This window comes from Nicotiana attenuata, unplaced genomic scaffold, assembly GCF_001879085.1.
Source record: "Nicotiana attenuata strain UT unplaced genomic scaffold, NIATTr2, whole genome shotgun sequence".
Classification (NCBI taxonomy): Eukaryota; Viridiplantae; Streptophyta; class Magnoliopsida; order Solanales; family Solanaceae; genus Nicotiana; species Nicotiana attenuata.
In genome coordinates, this window is record NW_017675020.1 from 58686 (window position 1) to 78004 (window position 19319).

General features: G+C 40.1%; 1 protein-coding gene across 1 annotated transcript in view; it reads left to right on the top strand.

Annotated features, from left to right (window-relative positions):
- LOC109219566 (NAC domain-containing protein 90-like) overlaps positions 1–3646 on the top strand; it is a 7494-nt gene extending 3848 nt beyond the window's left edge. Inside the window, exon 3 of the mRNA XM_019384028.1 lies at positions 3317–3646. Within this exon, the coding sequence (XP_019239573.1) occupies positions 3317–3646 (330 nt within the window). The remainder of the gene's footprint in view (positions 1–3316) is intronic.
- The last annotated feature ends 15673 nt before the right edge of the window (positions 3647–19319 follow it).

Here is a 19319-nt window from a genome sequence, read left to right on the forward strand (position 1 = left end):
GGGGATGAAGTTGTGCTGGAGAATAACTCTGTAAGGTATAGCTCACTCCACAGTGTCATGTTAAATTGCCGCTTACAATGGAGTACGATAAATTGGTATCGTTGTTACGTAAAAAATGAGTGTGAGAAAACGTTCGGTGAACCTTAAAGTAACCGGTAGATTTTCGTATTCAGTGACTCCGCAGGGGTTTGCTTATTATTCTGAGTTTAACATCGAAGATGATGAAACTCTTAGAGATTTTTTGCGGATTCCGGATGAATACAGGGAATTTATTGTAATAAAATTGTTGGAAATGTACGTCAAGGTTGAAGACATTTCCAATAATGAGGGCGTGTGTCAATTTCAACATTTTTAGAATTTTGTTAGTTTAATAAATTAAATAATTATTTTTATAATTGGACTGAGTAATTATCTATGGGTTCCAAGCTCGATATTTGAGTTAATTTGACAACATATATTAATTTGTTAGTTTTGTAAGTTTATTTTTATAAATTAAATAATTAATTTTGTAGAGTGTAATTGGATAGAGTTTGTAGTTAGTACATACTTAAACTACAGAGACTATACGCTAAAAGGCTCTATATTATACTACACTAAAAGGCTCTATATTTTACTACGCTAAAAGACTCTACATTTTACTATGCCATAAGTCTCTATATTTTACTACGCTAAAAGGCTCTATATTTTACTATGCTAAAAGGCCACTATTACATATAAAAACAACAAACATAACATACATATGAACAACAAACTAAATAAATAATATTTATTTATTATTTAAGCAAATAAAAACATATTAACAATAAAAATTATTTATCAAGTTTTAACTATTTTTTGTCCCAAAGCTAATAAATCAATCCGGGTATAAATAAGATACAAATTTAAACACAAACATAACACAAATTAACATGGAAACACATTCAACAAAATAAATATGCATATACTCTACGAGTTTCGACATAAATAAAATCCAAATACCTCGATTTAAGTTTTTTGAAAAAGATCCAAATCGAATTTTTGAACACGAAAGAAGGAATCCAAGGCTTGTGTTGTGTGCGGGACCTACACTCTTCGCTTTTTTGGTGACAGGTGGGGCCCAAATTTTTTTTTTAATTTTCGCGGGAGGGGGGGGGGGAAGGGGGGGGGACCAGCAGTGACTGGGGAGTTTCTTAAGAATGGAGGAGTGACTGTCGTTATCTTGGGGAAGAAGAAGGGACCCTATATTTTATTAAAGGAAAACGCAGTACAGTAATGCGTTTAAGGGAAACGCAGTATTGTACTGAGTTTTCCTAAAAAAAATTATTTTTTAAATGATACGCAGTATAGTACTGCGTTTAACTTTAACGGCTAACTTTCCGTTAAAGTGAAACGCAGTATTATACTTTATTTTATGTACTTATGTAACTTTTTTTTAATAGTAGAAAGGTATTTTGTGCCCAAAAGAACACTATTTAAGTTTCGGACTCGTTAGATTTATGTAATAATTTGCCAGCTCTTTTATTCCCCTTCCTCGTATCTGGGTCTGGACTCTGGACCTCTCCAACCAAAAGTAAAAATAATTAAAAAGAAATCTTGAAGTAGTCTTCTTTCTTTTAGGTACTAGCTAGCTACTGTTTGGCATCTGCTTCTTCATCTAGTTTTCCCTTCCGCTGAGAGGCAGATTCAGGATTTGAAAGTGGCGGGGCATTACTATCAAATAAAAGTTTGAGTAAATAAAGGATTAGGAACTGAACCCAAGCAACACACTAAAAGTCAAGTTGTACCCCTCAAATCAACCAATGCAGTTGTCTAAACTTTAAGTTTTAGGGTGTCAATCAAAATATATACATATTACTGTATTTAAAATATATACACGTATATTTTCTGAAATTACCGAGGACCGGTGACCCCTCCCTCATTAGTTCATAATGAATGAACCCCCGGATGAAGAAAAAATCTTCCCTCCCTTTTACTAAACCATGGGGAGCCCTGAGTAGTTTACCAGACAAATTGAGTTGACGTGACGATACCTTTCAACATCGGAAAAGACTTCTCTTCATCACGAGAAAGCCTAAGGGTAGGTCCGCCTCTGCTTCCACTATATATAGGTCAGAATGATCTAACATGACAATAATTAAATGGATTCTTTATGCTCTACCACACAATTTATTTTATATATATATATATATATATATATATATGTATTTCCTGATTTTTTGTCATCAAGTTATTATATTGCTCAAGCAATTTCTTTCTCTCACCCTGTAGCCTACTAAAATTCTTCTTATTATTCTTATTTTAGTGCCACCTTGAAGTGGGGGAGGATTTGATATAAACCCCTAGTTAGTAAATTAAAATCCAAAAAATAAAAAGAGGGACATAAAACCTAGCCTCCACAAAAACAAGGTTTGAATTGGACAAGCACAATACTATACAAAATGTCTGCATGTGCTTGGAATTATATGTTGGGATGTAAGCAGTGTAAAGATTGGTAGGGAAGACTTTTCCTTGTCTCAAATATATATATTACACAAAGAACCAAAATATCATCTAAGCAAACTTATCCATTTGAGCCATAGCCTACTGAAGTATTCATTTGCTTGAAAATTTAGACTTCTTTTATTCCTCTTGTTATTATGTAGAGCTTTTACAAATGTTATGAAACTGTCATGATTAGATACTAAGTTATGTTTCTTTCTTTCTTTACTTGTAAACAATGAAAAGTTCTAGCTTCTTTGCAAATTATATGACCATAATATCTAGATATTCTGATGTTGTATCAGGTAGCAACATGTCTCTTTCTCGAGAAAGTCACAATATTCGTGCACCATTATAATAACCTTCACATATATAAAGTATATATGAAGTGACTTATTATTGTTATTGATAATATAAAGATTTTTTTGCACGGTTAACATGGTCTAATTAAATATAGTAGGTATTCTTTATAAAAAAGAAAAAACAACCCCGGTGCACAAGGCATCACGCGTTCACGCAAGGTCCGAAAAAGGACCGCACCCAAGGAATGTGATGTAGATAGCTTACCCTAATACAAGCATTACTTATTAATTCTTATCATAGATAATTACATTTAGTTACCTTATTCTATTGAAATTTATTGAGTAGATATTTTTTACGACACTGAGAATAGAGCTAGGCGCGGATGCACTTTCAATGAATTGGTATCATCCGACACTGCTTCGTCAGAATGTCGACATATATATTGTCAGTTTAATTTAATTATTCATTTGTTCACTTTCTTATATATTGATACCACTTGCCAAAAAAAAGAAATCGTGCATATACCAAGAACTTAAACTATTCAAATTGTATGCAGTTGCGGCATGAATTCAGCTTGTGCAGAATTTACAAGAAATCAAAGTGTGTTAGGGCATTTGACAGAAGGCCAGCTGGTTTTGGTATTATTGAAGGAACATTAGTACTCCCTCAACCACTAAATGATGTTGGAGATGATGAGGCTACACCATCAAACCAGAATATTAATCCTCCAAACGATAAAAATTTACTTGCACCAAATGTTTATTCAATGAAAAGCTCATCCTCTGGAGAGGAGCATGCTCGTACTTCACAACCTGTGGAAACTTCAAATGATGATTTGGATTTTTCTGATGTCCCCTTATGGGATTGGGACTGCCACTTTATTTAAAATGGGAATTAAAGTTTAAGTTAACTAATTATTAATTATTAATATAATTAGCTAGGGTTTGACACCCTCAAGAGTAGATTTTACTTTTATGTTATCGATGTGGTTAGGTTCATAGTGTGTGTAAAAGAGGTTGTAAAAATAAATTTAGAAGATTATTTGCCACCTATAGAAGCCTCTTTGTAATGTTGTTTTGTAAGAATAGAGTTTGTCCTAATATTATTGTTGTGCTTCGTGTTTATCTCCATCTTCGGTCCTTTTTGTGTCTTATAACATTATAAAGAGTCCATCTTTTTTTACCAACTCCATTTCCCCATGCATTCACCTCCCTCGCCGTGATGGAGGGTTAAGCATTGAGGCAGGGCAGTCCGGTGCATAAAATATCTCGTATTCCACACAGAATTTTGGGGAAGGAGAAGGACCGTTCCCAAGGGGATGTGATGTAGGTAGTCTATCTTGACGCTGAATGGCTGATTTCAGGGCTTGAACTCGTAACTTTTAGATCATACAGAGACAACTTTATTGTTGCTCTAAGGTCCCCTAGAGAATACATGAAGGACATGACATAAAACCTTACCTTCTCAAATCCTACATATGTGTTAATGGACATTCCCAACTTTGTAGCTTCCATAAAATTGAGCTTCTAACTTGATAGAACATCCTACACCTATTATATATATTCACCTAGATTTATAACTACAACTTGGTCTTCCTAGCGGCGTACGCAGCAATTTTTCTAAGTGGCATCAACATTTAAAGAAATGAATACATAAATAAATTACTGTAACAACAAGCGGTTTCATTTTTATATTTATACCTAATATTTTAATCTTACAATTTATTATTTATACATACGGATTTCGAAAAAAATTCGACTAAGCAATGTCACGTGACATCGCTTCAAACAAGGTGCCTACGCCCCGCACTGCTTCCGGCCAGTGAAAACAGTAAATAGGAAGGACTCTTCGTTTCTACAAGTTACCACATATAACATTAGAATTATGTGGAGAATGTGTTGACAAATTTTGTAGTTTGTTTGGCACCTTTTCCATACCTAGCTGCACATTTTGTCTTCCACACAGCCGTAGATTTAATTATTGTGTTACAGTCAGATATCTCTATAACAGTATCGCTATATAACAATCTTTTACTATAAACGTCAAGTTCTTTTGGAACCAATTTTCATGTAATATATGTTCTTTATAACAGCACTTCGTTATAACAACCAAAAAAATCTGGGACAAACGGAACTGTTATAAAAAGGTTTGACCGTATATGTATTGACATTCTTCCAGTTTTGAATCCCCATATTCAAAGAGTGAGTATAGGAAAATTGCATTGACAGTATCACACTTTCAAGAATGAGATGATCAATGGTCTCTTTAGCTTGGATGTTTACAACATGAGGATTTTGAAACTATATATATATATATATATATATATATATATATATATATATATATATAAGTAGTCCAAATTTGATAATAGTATATCATCCGGTGGGAATTTCTTTTTAAAAAGATATTATAGAGTAATGAGATTTTGAAAGGACTTGTTTAAGCCAAGTGTTATGCCATACTTGTTGAACAAGTTCTTTCCTGTCTCAGAATATAAAAATGCAGTTGCAGCTGAATTTTTCATATGTGGTTGGTGTCCATACTGTCTCCAAATACTACCATTACTGAATGTTAATTGTTTACCTTGAAAAATACGAGTAACAATTAAATTTGATTTGTGGTTTTAAAAATATGTGATTTAGTTCAATACCGATTAAGAAACGAGAAATATGAAGTAGAAATGAAAAATAGAGATGAATCAAACCAATCCTATTCCTGAATTCGCGCCATGATTTCAGGGACGTGGCAGGAATCTAGCTCGCTCTGGTACAAATCCATAACGGTACTATTTCGAGGTCGAGCACACTTGGCCTCGGTATTCCCCGAACTCCTGCTTCCGGGCATTACACTCTTTCTTCGAGCTCGAGCCTGGCCCGCGGGCCTCGAACTTGACTTCTCCTGGGCTTGGACCTAGGGCAGAACCTCGAGTTTCTACATCGGGAGCAAATGACTTTGACCGTATACAGATAGTCCCCGCGTTTCTTAGAATAAGATGATAAGAAACGATTTGTACCTCGACTTCCCCGAGCTTTTCATGATGATGTCACGCTGACGTAAGTGCTTGAAACGACCGAAAATGTCACGTCGGCACTCTTCCCCAAAACATCAAATGTGTGTCAGTGTTGGTCGGCCATTTGCGCCGCCAGTCCGTAGCCGTCTTTCTATAAATAGGAGGCTATCTTGTTGAACAAAGAACCGTGCATTTTTCATCTTTATCTTCTTTTGGTCTTCTCCCTTCTTTGCTTCCTTCTTTAATCGTCTATTTTCATGGTTCGAACCTGTGAACACATGGTCATATGGAAGCAACTTTACCAATTATGCCCAGGTTTCCCTTTTCAAAGCTTTGATTCGAAGCAACGTGAGAAGGGCGCCGAATCCTTCTCGCATCAGAAAATATGCGAACTTTACACTGCTGCTCATCTCTCTTAACATCAACCTGGTGTAGCACTTCATTCCTTTTGCTCTCCATGGAATGAGGTGGCACTATCGTCTACTAACTTTTGCATCCCACCCCGAAACAATGTCCCAAGGATAAACATTCTTGGGCCGTTGCTCATGCACCTTGCAACCCTTTTGATTTTTCTTGTGATAGAAGGTAAAGCTACATCTTCTGGTCTTCCCTTCTGGTCTTTTTCTTTTGCTGCTCTTTTTTAAACGGATTACGGCCCAGAATTTCAACAGAACGTTCAATCTCCGTTGTTGGGAATATGATTACATTTATCGAAGACTTTCTACCTCAAACCTCTTTGGGTACGAAGATATCCCTAGCGGTCAAAACGGGGTCCCCGGGAAGGAGGCTCTCGAAGATGATGCTCTCGAGAACGTGGCCTTAGAAGTAGATTAGGTTTTTGGCTTTTGTTTTTTCTTCTTTGTTTCTGTATAAGTACCCCTCGTGGGTGTTGTAGTTATATTTTGTAACCATCTCTTGGAAATATAAAAGGATACATTTATCATCCTTTTGGCTCGTGTTGAATCCCGTTCTGTCTTTATTTGTGAAAAATGTGATTGTGTAATTTTAACGTCTAGTCCAAACACCAGACTCAGGACGTAACAAACCCTTAGGTTTTTAATCAACCAACATAATATCCCTTAAGGCTTTCGTTAATTCTGGAGCTGAGCTTAAATTGATTCGATGCGAACTCGGAACATCGGGATTCCTGAGCCCGAGCTAAATGAGAGCAAGGTATCAAATTCAAAATAAAGTTAGCCCTTAGGCTCCGTAGACGACCATCGAGTGAGAACTTCCTTCGAACTTGGGTAGCCCTTGGGCTTAACAGTCAGGCGAGTACTTGCTCGAATCCTGAAAATAAAGTTAGCCCTTAAGCTTTTTTGTAGTCCCCGAGTGAGCTCGGGTAGCCCTTGGGCTTAGTAATTGAGTGACCTTTTCGCTCGAACTCGAAATAGATTGATAGAAAACGAATTGATCTTTGATGTCTTGATTCTAATGCCAATCTCGTGACGTCAGTGATTGAAGTGACTGAAAAAGGCTGCTTTTTTTTTGCAGTTTCCAAAGTCATTGATTGGAGGCGGCTGACGGTCGGCCTTTTGGCCAAAGTACGGTTAAGTGACCTCTATAAATGGGCAAACTTCATAACCGTGCAAACTTTATTCTCATATTGTTCTCAAAGTTTTATTAGCTCTTTCAATTTCTCTGAATTCCTCCTTTTCTTCTATCTTACTATCACACTTTCCATTTTCTTTAAATCTCCGTGTCGTGATGGATAAAACCTCCAAACCGGTTCCCCAGAAAGAAAATGCTTCTTCATCTTCTCGACCGACCAAGAGCAAACCGGTAGTGCCCCCTCGAATTGAGGAGTGCATCCTTCCGCCATGTGAAATAACTTCCGATTTCAACATCGAGAAACTTGTGTCGACACTAGGCCGATGCGAACCCATGTCTCGATATGTTTGCTTGATAACCAAGGACGAGCTTGCGCAAGCAAGGAGGACTGCAAGTGGGAGAACAAAGAAGTAGTGATTCCTTCATCCGAGGAGGACATCACTACATATAAAGCGGGGTACTTGAGCGTGTACACCTACCCATTTACGCTGGGTCCTGCTATTCCAGCTCAGGGTACCATAGATCCGGTTATTCTTGATTTTTTCCGACGATACCGAGTGACGCTTGGCCAGATCTACCCTTCATTTTGGCGAATCGTTTACTTGATCAGATTCTTTTTGAGCCAAGTCGAGGGGATGTCATTCACCCTCGACCATCTGTTCAGACTGTACAGTCCCCGACTTTATCGAGGTGGCTTGATAAAATTGCAATGCTGATCCTTGAAATCTCTCTTCTGTAGCATCGATGAGGACAAAGATCGAGGGTGGATGAGCCGGTTTGTCCGAGTCAGGACCTCCGACCTGATTCCTGCTGATTGGATGTTGTTCCCCGAGGAGTGGAACATGAAACGTAAGTATATGGCAGGTTTATACCCTGCTTTCTTTTCTCTTTCTCAACTTTACCCTTTTCCTTGGTCTAACCCCTTTGATGGCACAATCACTGCTTGGTTTCCTGGTGGGGTCCCGGACCTCGAAGGCTAGGTCCGAAAGTTGGCTTCCACTTCCTCTTACTCGGAGCATTGCTGACGGGATTTGGTCAAGGGTCGATGGGAGGCCAAAAACCATGGTGAGTTCTCTTGTTTGTTTTCTTGTACTTCTCCTGTGGGATACTTATTTCAGTTTCATGCAGGTCGTGGAGACACCGTTGCTATGCGGTCGGCGCCGGCCGATGAAGAAGAGATCCCGAAGTCTTCTAAAATAAGAAAAATAAAAAGAGAGTCACTTGCAAATACCCCGAGGCCTAAGAAAAGCGTGGCTCGAAGGTCCAAGGCCGATACGGCGGCCTTATCTCCGGAAACAGCCCAACATCTTCGGGATCTGGAGGAAGAAGAAGATGACGACTGCCTGCTGGTAGCTCGTGAAAGAGGGAAAGCCGATGTTGTCGAAGTCCGTTGTGCCGGTGATGGTTGATGTGGCTCATTCCAAAGCTGAAGAAATCTCCGAGGGGAGTTCCAACAAAGTCCCCGAGCCATCGTGCAAAAAAAAGGCACCTCGTGTAGGAGGCCATTTGGAGGGCGAGGCCGAATGCCCCGATTCCGAGCCTCTTCATACAAAAGAGAACGCCCCGAGTGGATCACTTGGGGTAATCAATGTGGATGACTCACCGCCTGGCACGAGTTCTCCGAGGGCAAAATTCGAGATGCTCTAAATATGAGGTTTTCTGAAGTGGAAGCGAGCCACGAAGGGCATGACATATTTCGAGAATGCCTTGCAGGGCTTGAAGATGGCCCCGACCCAAAGGCTTCCTTCATTTTCGATGAGGCTCGTCGACTCTTCAAGCAGGTGAGTTTTCCAATTTTTTATGCCTGCGCCTTTGTTTTTGCTTTTTTGAATCTATCTTTCCCTCCCTTTTTTATGAAGGTTGTGGTGCTCCATAAAAGGGCATTTTCCAAGTCTCGAACTGACCTTGCTCGATGTGAGGGTGAGCTTAAGAAGGTTTCGGAAGAGAGGGACAGTCTCAAAACCCTTTATGTAAAGAAGGTAGGCGAGATCAACGACCTTCGAGTTAAATTGACGCAGGCTTGCCAAGGACGGGCCAAGTTTATTGAAAAGGTAGTATGGCCTTCGAGAGTTTGTTATGTACTTTTTTGTTTTGACGACTAATACTTTTAACCTCGCAGTTTCATCAGTGGGGCGAACTGGTGATGCAGCTTCAGGAGGAGATTAAGACAAAGGAGGCCGAGACCTTGGAGTGGAGGCAAAGCATGGACGATCTCGCCTCTGAGAAAGAAACTCTCCGAGAAGAGCAGGCTTCACTCAAACGTTAGTTCCAAAGTGTGAAGGAGGAGAGTCTAGCTCGAGGCCATGAAATCAAGGAGATTAAAGCTAAATCCGCTACTGAGTTGGCCAAGGCCAGAACCGACGCTAAGGCAATTATGTCTTCTTACCGAGCTGATGCCAAAGTAGCTAACGCCCGGGCCAAGGAGATCTCCACCGCAGCTGAAGTTAAGCTATCATGTGCACTTGACCATGCCAGGCGACAGTCCCGGAGGGAAACCCTCGAGGAGGTGCACTCTCGTGGATTCGATCTTTCATCCGATATCGAGAAGGCGAAGACCTTGGAAGAGCAAGCTGCAGCTCTACTTTCTGATGAGGATGGTTCAGCCAGTGGCTCTGAAAGTGGAGAAGATGAAGATGAAGTCCCCGAGGATGAAGCTCTCGAAGATGCGGCCCCTGAAGATATGACCCCGAAGTAGTTTTAGATTCTTCATTTTGTTTTTGTGTAAGTGTCCCTCGTGCAAATATCTTCTGTAATCATCTTTTGGAAATATAAGGGGAACTTTATATCTCATCTTTGACTTGTGCTGGATTTCACGTTGTCTTTATTTACGGAATACTTCATTTGTATAACTTGAGTGATTGATCCGAGAATTGGTTTGAACTCAAAATATAGTTAACCCTTAGATCTTTTACGAGTATAATAATCCTCGAGGCAAATTTTAATCGACCTGATGTGAGCTCGGGATATCGTGACTCATAGTCCGGGTAAGGCCAGAACGGAGCCTCGAACTATAAGTTTTTGGACCTTAAGCCTTTTGAATTTGATCATTGGGCTCTTATATATCGTCCCTTAGGCTCTTTAGATTGGCCCTTAGGCTCTTTAAGTTGGGTCGATTCGGCCTCTAAAATGGCTACATAATTTTTCCCTCATTTCGACTAAAAGACTTAGTGAAAATTTAATTATGCCTTAGCATGTGTTTTTTTGTACCCGTTGGGTTTTTCTAAGGTTTGACGTATCGGGACCTTGTTTGTGTCCCGACAATCAAATATCTCTTGAAGTTTTATCGAGGGCTGATGCTACCGAGACCTCTAAATTATTCGAGGTCTGAATTTATCGAAGCCCATTAAATTGTTCGGGGGCTGAATTTATCGAAGCCCATTAAATTATTTGGGGATAAATTTATCGAAGCCAATTATATTTTGCTTTTGCCGAGGGTAGCCTGATTTAACCGGTTTTTACAAAGTGTTTGATGGCCTTTAGTTTGTGGCGGAAGTCAGACGTCTCCGAGCCGCATTATTTCGGTCGTAGCCTTTTATATGACCGTAGTCTTTAATATGGCCGTAGCCTTTAATATGGTTGTAGCCCTTTACTTGGCTGTAGCCTTCGGGTATGTTACTTGGACTTGTTTCCCGATAACTTTTCGTACTTGTTTGCAAAGTTAGTCCCCGAGTATATTGTCCTTGGCCTTTGTTTCGAGGGGATGCCTTTTTGAGGTCTTATGAGTCTGAGTTTTCGATGACTTTGGATGTATTGACTGTCGATGGTAGTCCCCGAGCATTTTGGTGTGCTTTTATGCTTAGGCTCTTGAGCCGTTTCCCGTAGGGTTATAAGTGTATAGCTCGTATAATAGTAGACTTTTGATATAAACGGAATGTTTCTTTAAGCAATTCGATACATGCGTACATATTCTGCCGTCGAGGCTCGACTATCCTATATGGACACGGTTCATCTGACCGTTTGGCCCATTACAACGTTTTCCTATCGAAGCCCTCTTAGGCGTGAAATGTTTTCCTTGAAAATGCAATCTCCGAGGGTGATGCCCCCCCAGTATTCGAGGTTGATTGAAAAGGAGCCTTGAATACCGTTGAGTTCTCCTTAGGCAGCACATAATTGTTGCCTCGTTAAAAACCTTGCCTGTAAAACCCATTTGGGACAAAATCCGCGCTAAGAAAAAAAGAGGCAACTTATGCTTTAAAACCTAAGGCCTTCGCACAAAAGGGTGTGTCTTCGAAATCGCGCGCCTTTGAGAGAAATCATCGTGCAGAGTTTGTAAGATCTTTTGCAAATAAGTCCGAGGGCTTGGTACGGTCTTATCTTATTATTCGCGATCGTGATATTTTTGAAAGCCTCGACCTGGTCGAGGATGATTTTGATACCCCGATTTGACACCATGAAGCCGAGAAACTTACCCGAGCCAACTCCGAAGGCATATTTTTATGGGTTAAGCTTCGTATCGCATTGCCTCGAAACGTTGATTGTTTCCTGCAAATGAATTAATATGGTCCTCTGCGCACGGGGACTTAACTAGTTATATCATCAATATAGGCTTTCGTTGCTTTACCTGTTTGTTCTTCAAACATCCTGTCAACTGGATGTTGGTACGTAGCTTCTCGGACTGAGGCCTCTTTTTTTGCTTCACTGGTTTAAACCTAGGATCGATATGCTCAGCCTATGTGTGATGATTTCCGGCGGAATCCCTACCATATCAAAATGGGACCAAGCAATGCAATCCATATTATCAATAAGAAACTGAATGAGCTTTTTCCTAAGTTCGGGAGTTAATCCCGTTCCCAGGTGTACCTTTCTCTTGAGAGGTTGACTCGATACCATAGGACTCCTTGGTGGGCCAGGCTCGAGGAGCAAGGAAGTTCCCTTCTTCACCTTCGGTTACCTGCTATTCCGCTTCCGTCGAGACTTGGAGCTGTGATTGCTACTTAGCTGCCTGCTTACCTTTGGAGCTTGATTTCTCCGAGGCCAAGGGTTCTGGTCCGGCACCACTTCCTCGATTGCAAACATCTCTTTTGCAGCGTGCTATTCTCCGTGGACTGTTTTCACCCCTTCCTCCGTCGGGAATTTCTTCATTTGGTAGAGCGTCGAAGGCACTGCCCTCATGTTGTGTATCCATGGTCTCCCGAGGAGTGCGTTATACCTCATGTTACCTTCGATGACATGGAACCTGGTGTCTTGTATGGTTCTGGCTATGTTTACTAGCAAGATAATCCCTCCCTTTGTTGTTTCACTTGCCATGTTGAAGCCATTCAGCACCTGGGATGCGGGCACAATCTGATCTTGCAGGCCAAGATGTTCCACGACCCTCGATCTGATTTTGTTTGCCGAGCTACCTGGATACACTAAAACACGTTTAACTTGAATTTTATTTAAAAGAATAGAGATTACCAGGGCATCACTGTGAGGTCGGGATATGTTTTCTGCTTCCTCGTCGTAGAATGACAGGACGTCCTCGGGCACGTAGCTCCGAGTCTGCTTTTCTCTTGTGATTGATACTTTGGTGCGCTTGAATATAGGACGCTGGGGAACATTGACTCCGCCGATGATTATGTGGATTACATGTTGTGGTTCTTCTTGCTCGTTTTTCCTTGCATCTCTCTCCCTGAAGTGGTTCTTGGTACGATCACTTAGAAATTCTCGAAGGTGGACCTCGTTGAACAATCGAGCCACCTCTTCCCTTAGCTGCCGGCAATCTTCTGTTCTATGATCGTACGTACCGTGATACTTGCATATCAAGTTCGGGTTTCTTTGAGAGGGATCAGTTTGTATGGGCCTCGGCCACTTGGTGTCTTTGATTTTTCCAATAGCCGACATGATCCCTGACGCATCCACGCTAAAGTTGTATTCTGATAGTCGGGGGGCCTCCGTAGGGTCGGTATGTTTATCGAACCCTCTCTTACTCATGAGTCCCCGAGAAATTTTCCCTCGATCGTTTCTCCGATCACTCCGAGGAATGTTACGGCTTGGGCCGCCGTTTCTTCGGTCGGCATATGGATGATATCTTTCCCTGTTTGATCTCGAATCTCTGTTCATATCCCTCGGAGGTTTGGCTACGAACCTGTTAGGATGAACTGATCCCGAGGGGGCTCCCAATTGGTCGTCCTCAACCTTGATTTTTGACTGGTAACGGTTGTGCACATCCGAACATGTCACAGCTAGATACTCGATCAAGTTCTGCTTTAGTTGTCGAGAAGCAATTGAGCTTCGCTCGTTCAAACCCTGCATGAAGGCCTTTACCGCCCAGTCGTCGGAGACCGGCGGTAGTTCCATTCTTTCCATCTGAAACGTGGACACGAACTCCCTTAACATCTCGTCGCTCCTTTGTTTTATTTTGAAGACATCCGATTTTCTCATGGCCACCTTTTGGCCCCGGCGTGAGCTTTAACGAAAGTGTCTGCTAACAAAGCAAATGAATCAATAGAGTCAGGGGCTAAGTTGTGATACCAAATCATAGCTCCCTTTGAGAGTGTTTCCCCAAACTTTTTCAACAGCACTGACTCGATTTCATCATCATTAAAGTCATTTCATTTGATCCCACAAGTGTATGAAGTAATATATTCGTTAGGGTCGGTTGTTCCGTTATATCTGGGTATATCGGGCATGCGGAATTTCTTGGGAATGGGCATCGGGGCTGCGCTTTGAGGGAATGGTTTTTGTATGAACTGCTTGGCATCTAGACCTTTCAAAACTGGAGGTGCCCCCGGTTTCTGGTCTACACAAGAGTTATAAGTCTCCACCTTCTTGTCGTTATCATCAATTTTCTTTTCTACGGACTCGATCCTCTTAGTGAGCTCTTCGAGCATTTTCATAATGGTGGGGTCAGTCCCCGAGCTGTCTCCATTTGGTCCTTCCGGCGTTGGTTCAGCACGTTGATTGTTTTCCTGTTCAGCTACACTCGGGGTCTTATTCTGACTTTGAAGTTGAGCGATCTTGATTTTCTGAGCCTACAACATCTCAAATATCACTTGGAGGCTAACTCCTCCATCTCCTGCTCCTGGCGTTCCTTGGTCCCCTAGTCGAGCATCCCTGCGTACACTCCCTTCGGGGTCTGCGCCTAGGTTGGTGTTTATAGCAATATGAGAACCAACATCAACTGGTTCCACGTTTGGAACTTCCCCATGGTTTGCCGGTGGCACACCGACCCCTACATTGTTGTTCTCACCAAGACCTTCGTTGTCATGAACGGGTGCATTTTGTGAGCTAGACATGTTTCAACCTGAAAATCAAAGATTCTTGACAAGAAAAAGTGAAAAAAATAACGTGTGTAATAAGAATCAGTAAAGAAATAATCACTATTATCTTTAGCCCCACGGTGGGCGCCAAACTGTTTACCTCGAAAAATATGAGTAACAATTAAGTTTGATTTGTGGTTTTAAAGATATGTGATTTAGTTCAACACCGATTAAGAAACAAGAAATATAGAGCAGAAATGAAAGATAGAGATGAATCAAACCAATGTTACTTAGCAGTAATGACCTCGAGGTTGCTTGGGGCAATAAGAACAATTAAGTAGAGAAATCAAAGTAAGAACAATTAAGCTTAGGAACATTTCTGATGAACAACAGACAAAAAGTAGAGAGTATATTCTTTGCTCAGTAAAAACGGTGATCTTACAAATGACTGGGTGCCCTTTTTATAATAGAGGAACCCTAAATAAGGAATATTTCTATTTACAGTAGGGAATATTCTTGTTACAACGGTCTTAACCGCCTAGTACGGAATTGTACGATCCTATTCCGAAATTCGCGCCATGATTTGAGGGACGTGGCAGGAATCTAGCTCGCTCTGGTACAAATCCATAATAGTACTATTTCTATGTCGAGCACACTTGGCCTCGGTATTCCCTGAACTCCTGCTTCTGGGAATTACGCTCTTTCTTTGAGCTCGAGTCCGGCCCGCCGGCCTCGAACTTGACTTCTACCAGGCTTGGACCTAGGGCGGAACCTCGAGCTTCTACATCAGGAGAAAATGACTTTGACCGTATACAGTCGTTACTCCAAACAGCAACCTATAGCACTATTTTTTATGGCGATTATAGCAGTCACTATGAATATGGTCACTGAAAACTTTATTTTCTATAGTGCTCTAAGAACACTAACAAACATGAAAGTGAGTCGCTGAAGCAAAGTAGATTGTTCTTCAAAGTATTACTTTTCTCATAGGAAATTTTGACTAATCCAATGTATTTTTATTTTTATTTTTAGTTTTATTTTTACTTATTTTACATACTATAATTTTTACGAAAATTTTTCATCAAGGTTTGGAGCAATATGAATGTGCTCTGCTCCCGTTGTATTGTTAATAATGGTTTATTATTAGATTTTATGGCGACTGTAGTCGCCACCAAATACAAATTTATGAAGAGTAGAACTTGTGGTGGCGACTATCATGGTCCACCAATAGCCGTTATCTGAAAGTCTATACCTGTTAATCGGGCCGAGCTGGCCCGTTCACAGCCCGGTTCGACCCGGTTCAGCTCGGGTTAGCCCGGTACTCTAGGGGGTGGGAACGAATTGGGGAGGGTTGGGCGGGGAGCCGGGCTTGAACGAACAAAATTTGGTAACCGGTGCCCCGGAAATCGGTTAGCCCGGTTACCAGTAACCGGGCTATTAACGGGCTACAGCCCGGTCTAACGCGGTTATCGTTGCAATTATTTTTATTTGTTTTTAATTTCTAGACCGTTGCCAACGGTCAAATTCAAAAATGACCATTGGGCAACGGCCATTTCGGCCAACCCCCTTAAGAAAATAGCCCCCCTCCCCCTGTCACACCTCCTTTTTCCGCTACTACACCCCGTGAAGGGTATAATAAAAGGAGTTTTTCCAATTAAAGGACAATCGAAACGGGATTCGCTTATTAAGAGATTCAGAGTCGCCACTTGGGAGATTTATGGTGTCCCAAGTTACCGGTTTGAATCCCGAATCGAGGAAAGGGTTTGACTCTGTTTAACAGTCGCGAACCAGAAATCCGGGTAAGGAATTCTGTTAACCCGGGAGAAGGGTTAGGCACTCCTGAGTTTCGTGGTTCTAGCACGGTCGCTCAACTGCTATATTTGGCTAAAGTCTGATTTTAATACATGTCATCCTATGGTGCGATTTTAAAAATTTGTTTAACCGCCTTTAATTAATTTTTTTTTTATGAAAGTGAACGCCGTTTAAGAGCGTGTTTTTGGATCACGTCACATGAAATGCACCCGGATCCTCGACACCTCTTATTCAACGTTTTGGAATTTGAATTTGGGTCACATAAATGTGCGCCCGTATTTAAGAAGGTAAAATTATTAAAAGCGTGCCTAAAGTGGCTAGCGTCTTATTAACTTTGCGGGAAGCCATGAAAATTCGCTAAATGGCATGTCCCAAATTTCTAAGATATTTTTAATAAAGCATTTAATGAGATCCCCGCAATTTATGCATTTTTATTTGGCGAGGCTCGTCCCACTTTTTATTTAAAGGCCAATCCTAAAGTGGCTATGCTTTTCTATATTTTTTGTTGTCTCTAGTAATAAAGAAAAAAATCCTAATTGATTAATATTATGAATTTCGGGCCTCGAGTTCAAGTCCGGATTCAAACAAAAGGGCAAGCCTTTTAACTTGGACCCGCTACCTAACCCAAAGGCCCAAGTTCACATTTGTGAATTAATTACTCATATTCCTATATAATTTTGAAGGGTGGGCCTTGAACCATTGGCCCAGGCTGAGGTGCGAGGCTGTCCAGCCTGGGCATTGAACTGAGCCAAAATCTCGACTCAACTAAACCAAAAGCACCACTGAACTCGTTGCCTAGTCATATACTGAGAAGTTCATAGATGTTTTGAGAGGAGAAGCACACTGGGAGCATAAGTTGAAATTAACACAATAATTATAAATGTAGGCCACACGATTTGGTTATGTTATGAGAGTAAATTAACAGCCCCAAAATTGAACTAGTACTTACTAACTATTAGGTTCAAAATGCATAGATTTACACTAACCTACTGAGATTAACATACTACCTCATTAAAGCCATTTGAACGGTTTTTTTTTTTTTTGAATTATTGAAAACGAATTGAACTCCTCTACACTATACTTCATCAGTGACACAAACTAATCCAAATTAACAATTATTAACTAGTCGTAATAATTGAATTTCCAGGTATCAGCTATGAATGACAGTCACAAGTTCCAAACAAAGTAGCCTCCTACTCTAATTAACGTCTGATTTCCATATTACTCTGCACAGAATGAAACTATACTAATATGGCAAAGGAAAGTTGCTATTCTAATAATCCAGTCAGTCCACTACTGATTGACAGTTCAGTTATACAAATGATATAAAACCTCAAGTAAATAAACTACTTTGTATATTAAACAGCTAGAAGCAGAACAGATCCATGATTCGACTTCACACAGTAATTCAAGCAACATTTCCTCATGTATTCCTTCAACCAAAATTACATCAGGCCTTCATAGTTCATTGGGAGATCAGAAGCAATACCTGGAACTAATTTTATAACAGAAAAAGAGGAAGATCAGCAATAGTTTCACCGAAGAGCTACTTCAAACACAGCAACAGCAATTACAACAGCAACAACCAGCCAATACAGGAATAATCCGAGCCCAGAGCAACCAGGAAATTTCAAAAGAAACGAACAACAACAGCAAATGACCCACATCAACTAGTTAAACCTCAAAAACTAATCGAACAAACAACAAAACCCTTGAACCTTTAAATCAGTAGAACTGAACTCAAACTGGGAACCAATGGCTAATAACTGGAATCAATTTTCAGATGAATGAAACAATAGCTATATTTTTTTGATTTTTGGACAGTTTTCTTATTTTTTTTTTTGGTTTTTCTGTATAGAACTAAGATATGTAAGCAGAGTTTTGAACTTCTGTGGTTTGAAATTTGAAATGCAGGGTCAGATCTTACAAGAGGATTTTGGGGGGAAATTTTATGGCTAAAAAAATTTTGGGAATTTTCAGATGTTCAAAACTTTCTTAACAAGGCAGCAGGGATTGCCTTTTATAGGCAAAACTAAGGGAAGTTTTCAGATTTGACATTTACCCCCTTAGTCCCTCTTCTATTTTTCAGATTTCACTTAATTAGTCCCTTATTTGTTGACTTGTTGCTCAAGTCACTGCACTAAGTTATTAAAACTCTAATTGGAACCCCATCTAGAATGTTCTAGGGGTTTCCAAATCAGTTATTTGCAGGGTTCCCTATCTATTGAATTCCCTATATTATCCTTGCACTAATCTGAAATTACTAAGTCTAGTCAAACTAACCCCCATCCTTCTTACCTTAGTCAAATAACTATGGTTAAGTGTTTAACAGGAGCTGAAAAATTTAGCTAAGTCTAAACCAATCCTAAAATTAAACTAATCACTCAAGCTAACTAATCGAAGCATGGCAATTAACTCTAACTAAGCTGTTAACCCAAGCTGAATTTATTCATTAAACCAAACAGCAATTCAAATAAAATTGAAACTTATGTCAAATTATCATTAACAGTCATGAACTACCCAAACCAAACACACAATCAAAGCATCAATTAACATGGAGAAAAATTAATCAAATGAAGAAGGATCTTAAGAACAATCAGAACAAACTTAAAATGAACCTAGAACATTGAACAAGAACTTCATCTAAACTAATGACAAAATTAAAAGAATAAATTCATGCTATTGATTATCAGTGAATTAGAACTCAAACAAACATGAAAACGCACAAATAAGAACAGAGGAAACGAATTCAATTACTGATTCTAGACGGATTGTCAAACAAAACGAAAAGAACAAAACCTAAATTAATCATGAAGAAATGACGGTCGTGGAGGGAAAACCTATTTAAATAACAAAAAAAAACAAAGAAAACTCACCTATGAAGTTCTAGGGTTCTGCTGCTTTGTGATCTAAAATTCGGGCAATTCCAGCGATATTTGAAGGAATCCGATTGGGGGCTCGTGAAGAGGAGGACGAGAGGAGTATGGGGTGTAATTTTGGAAAAG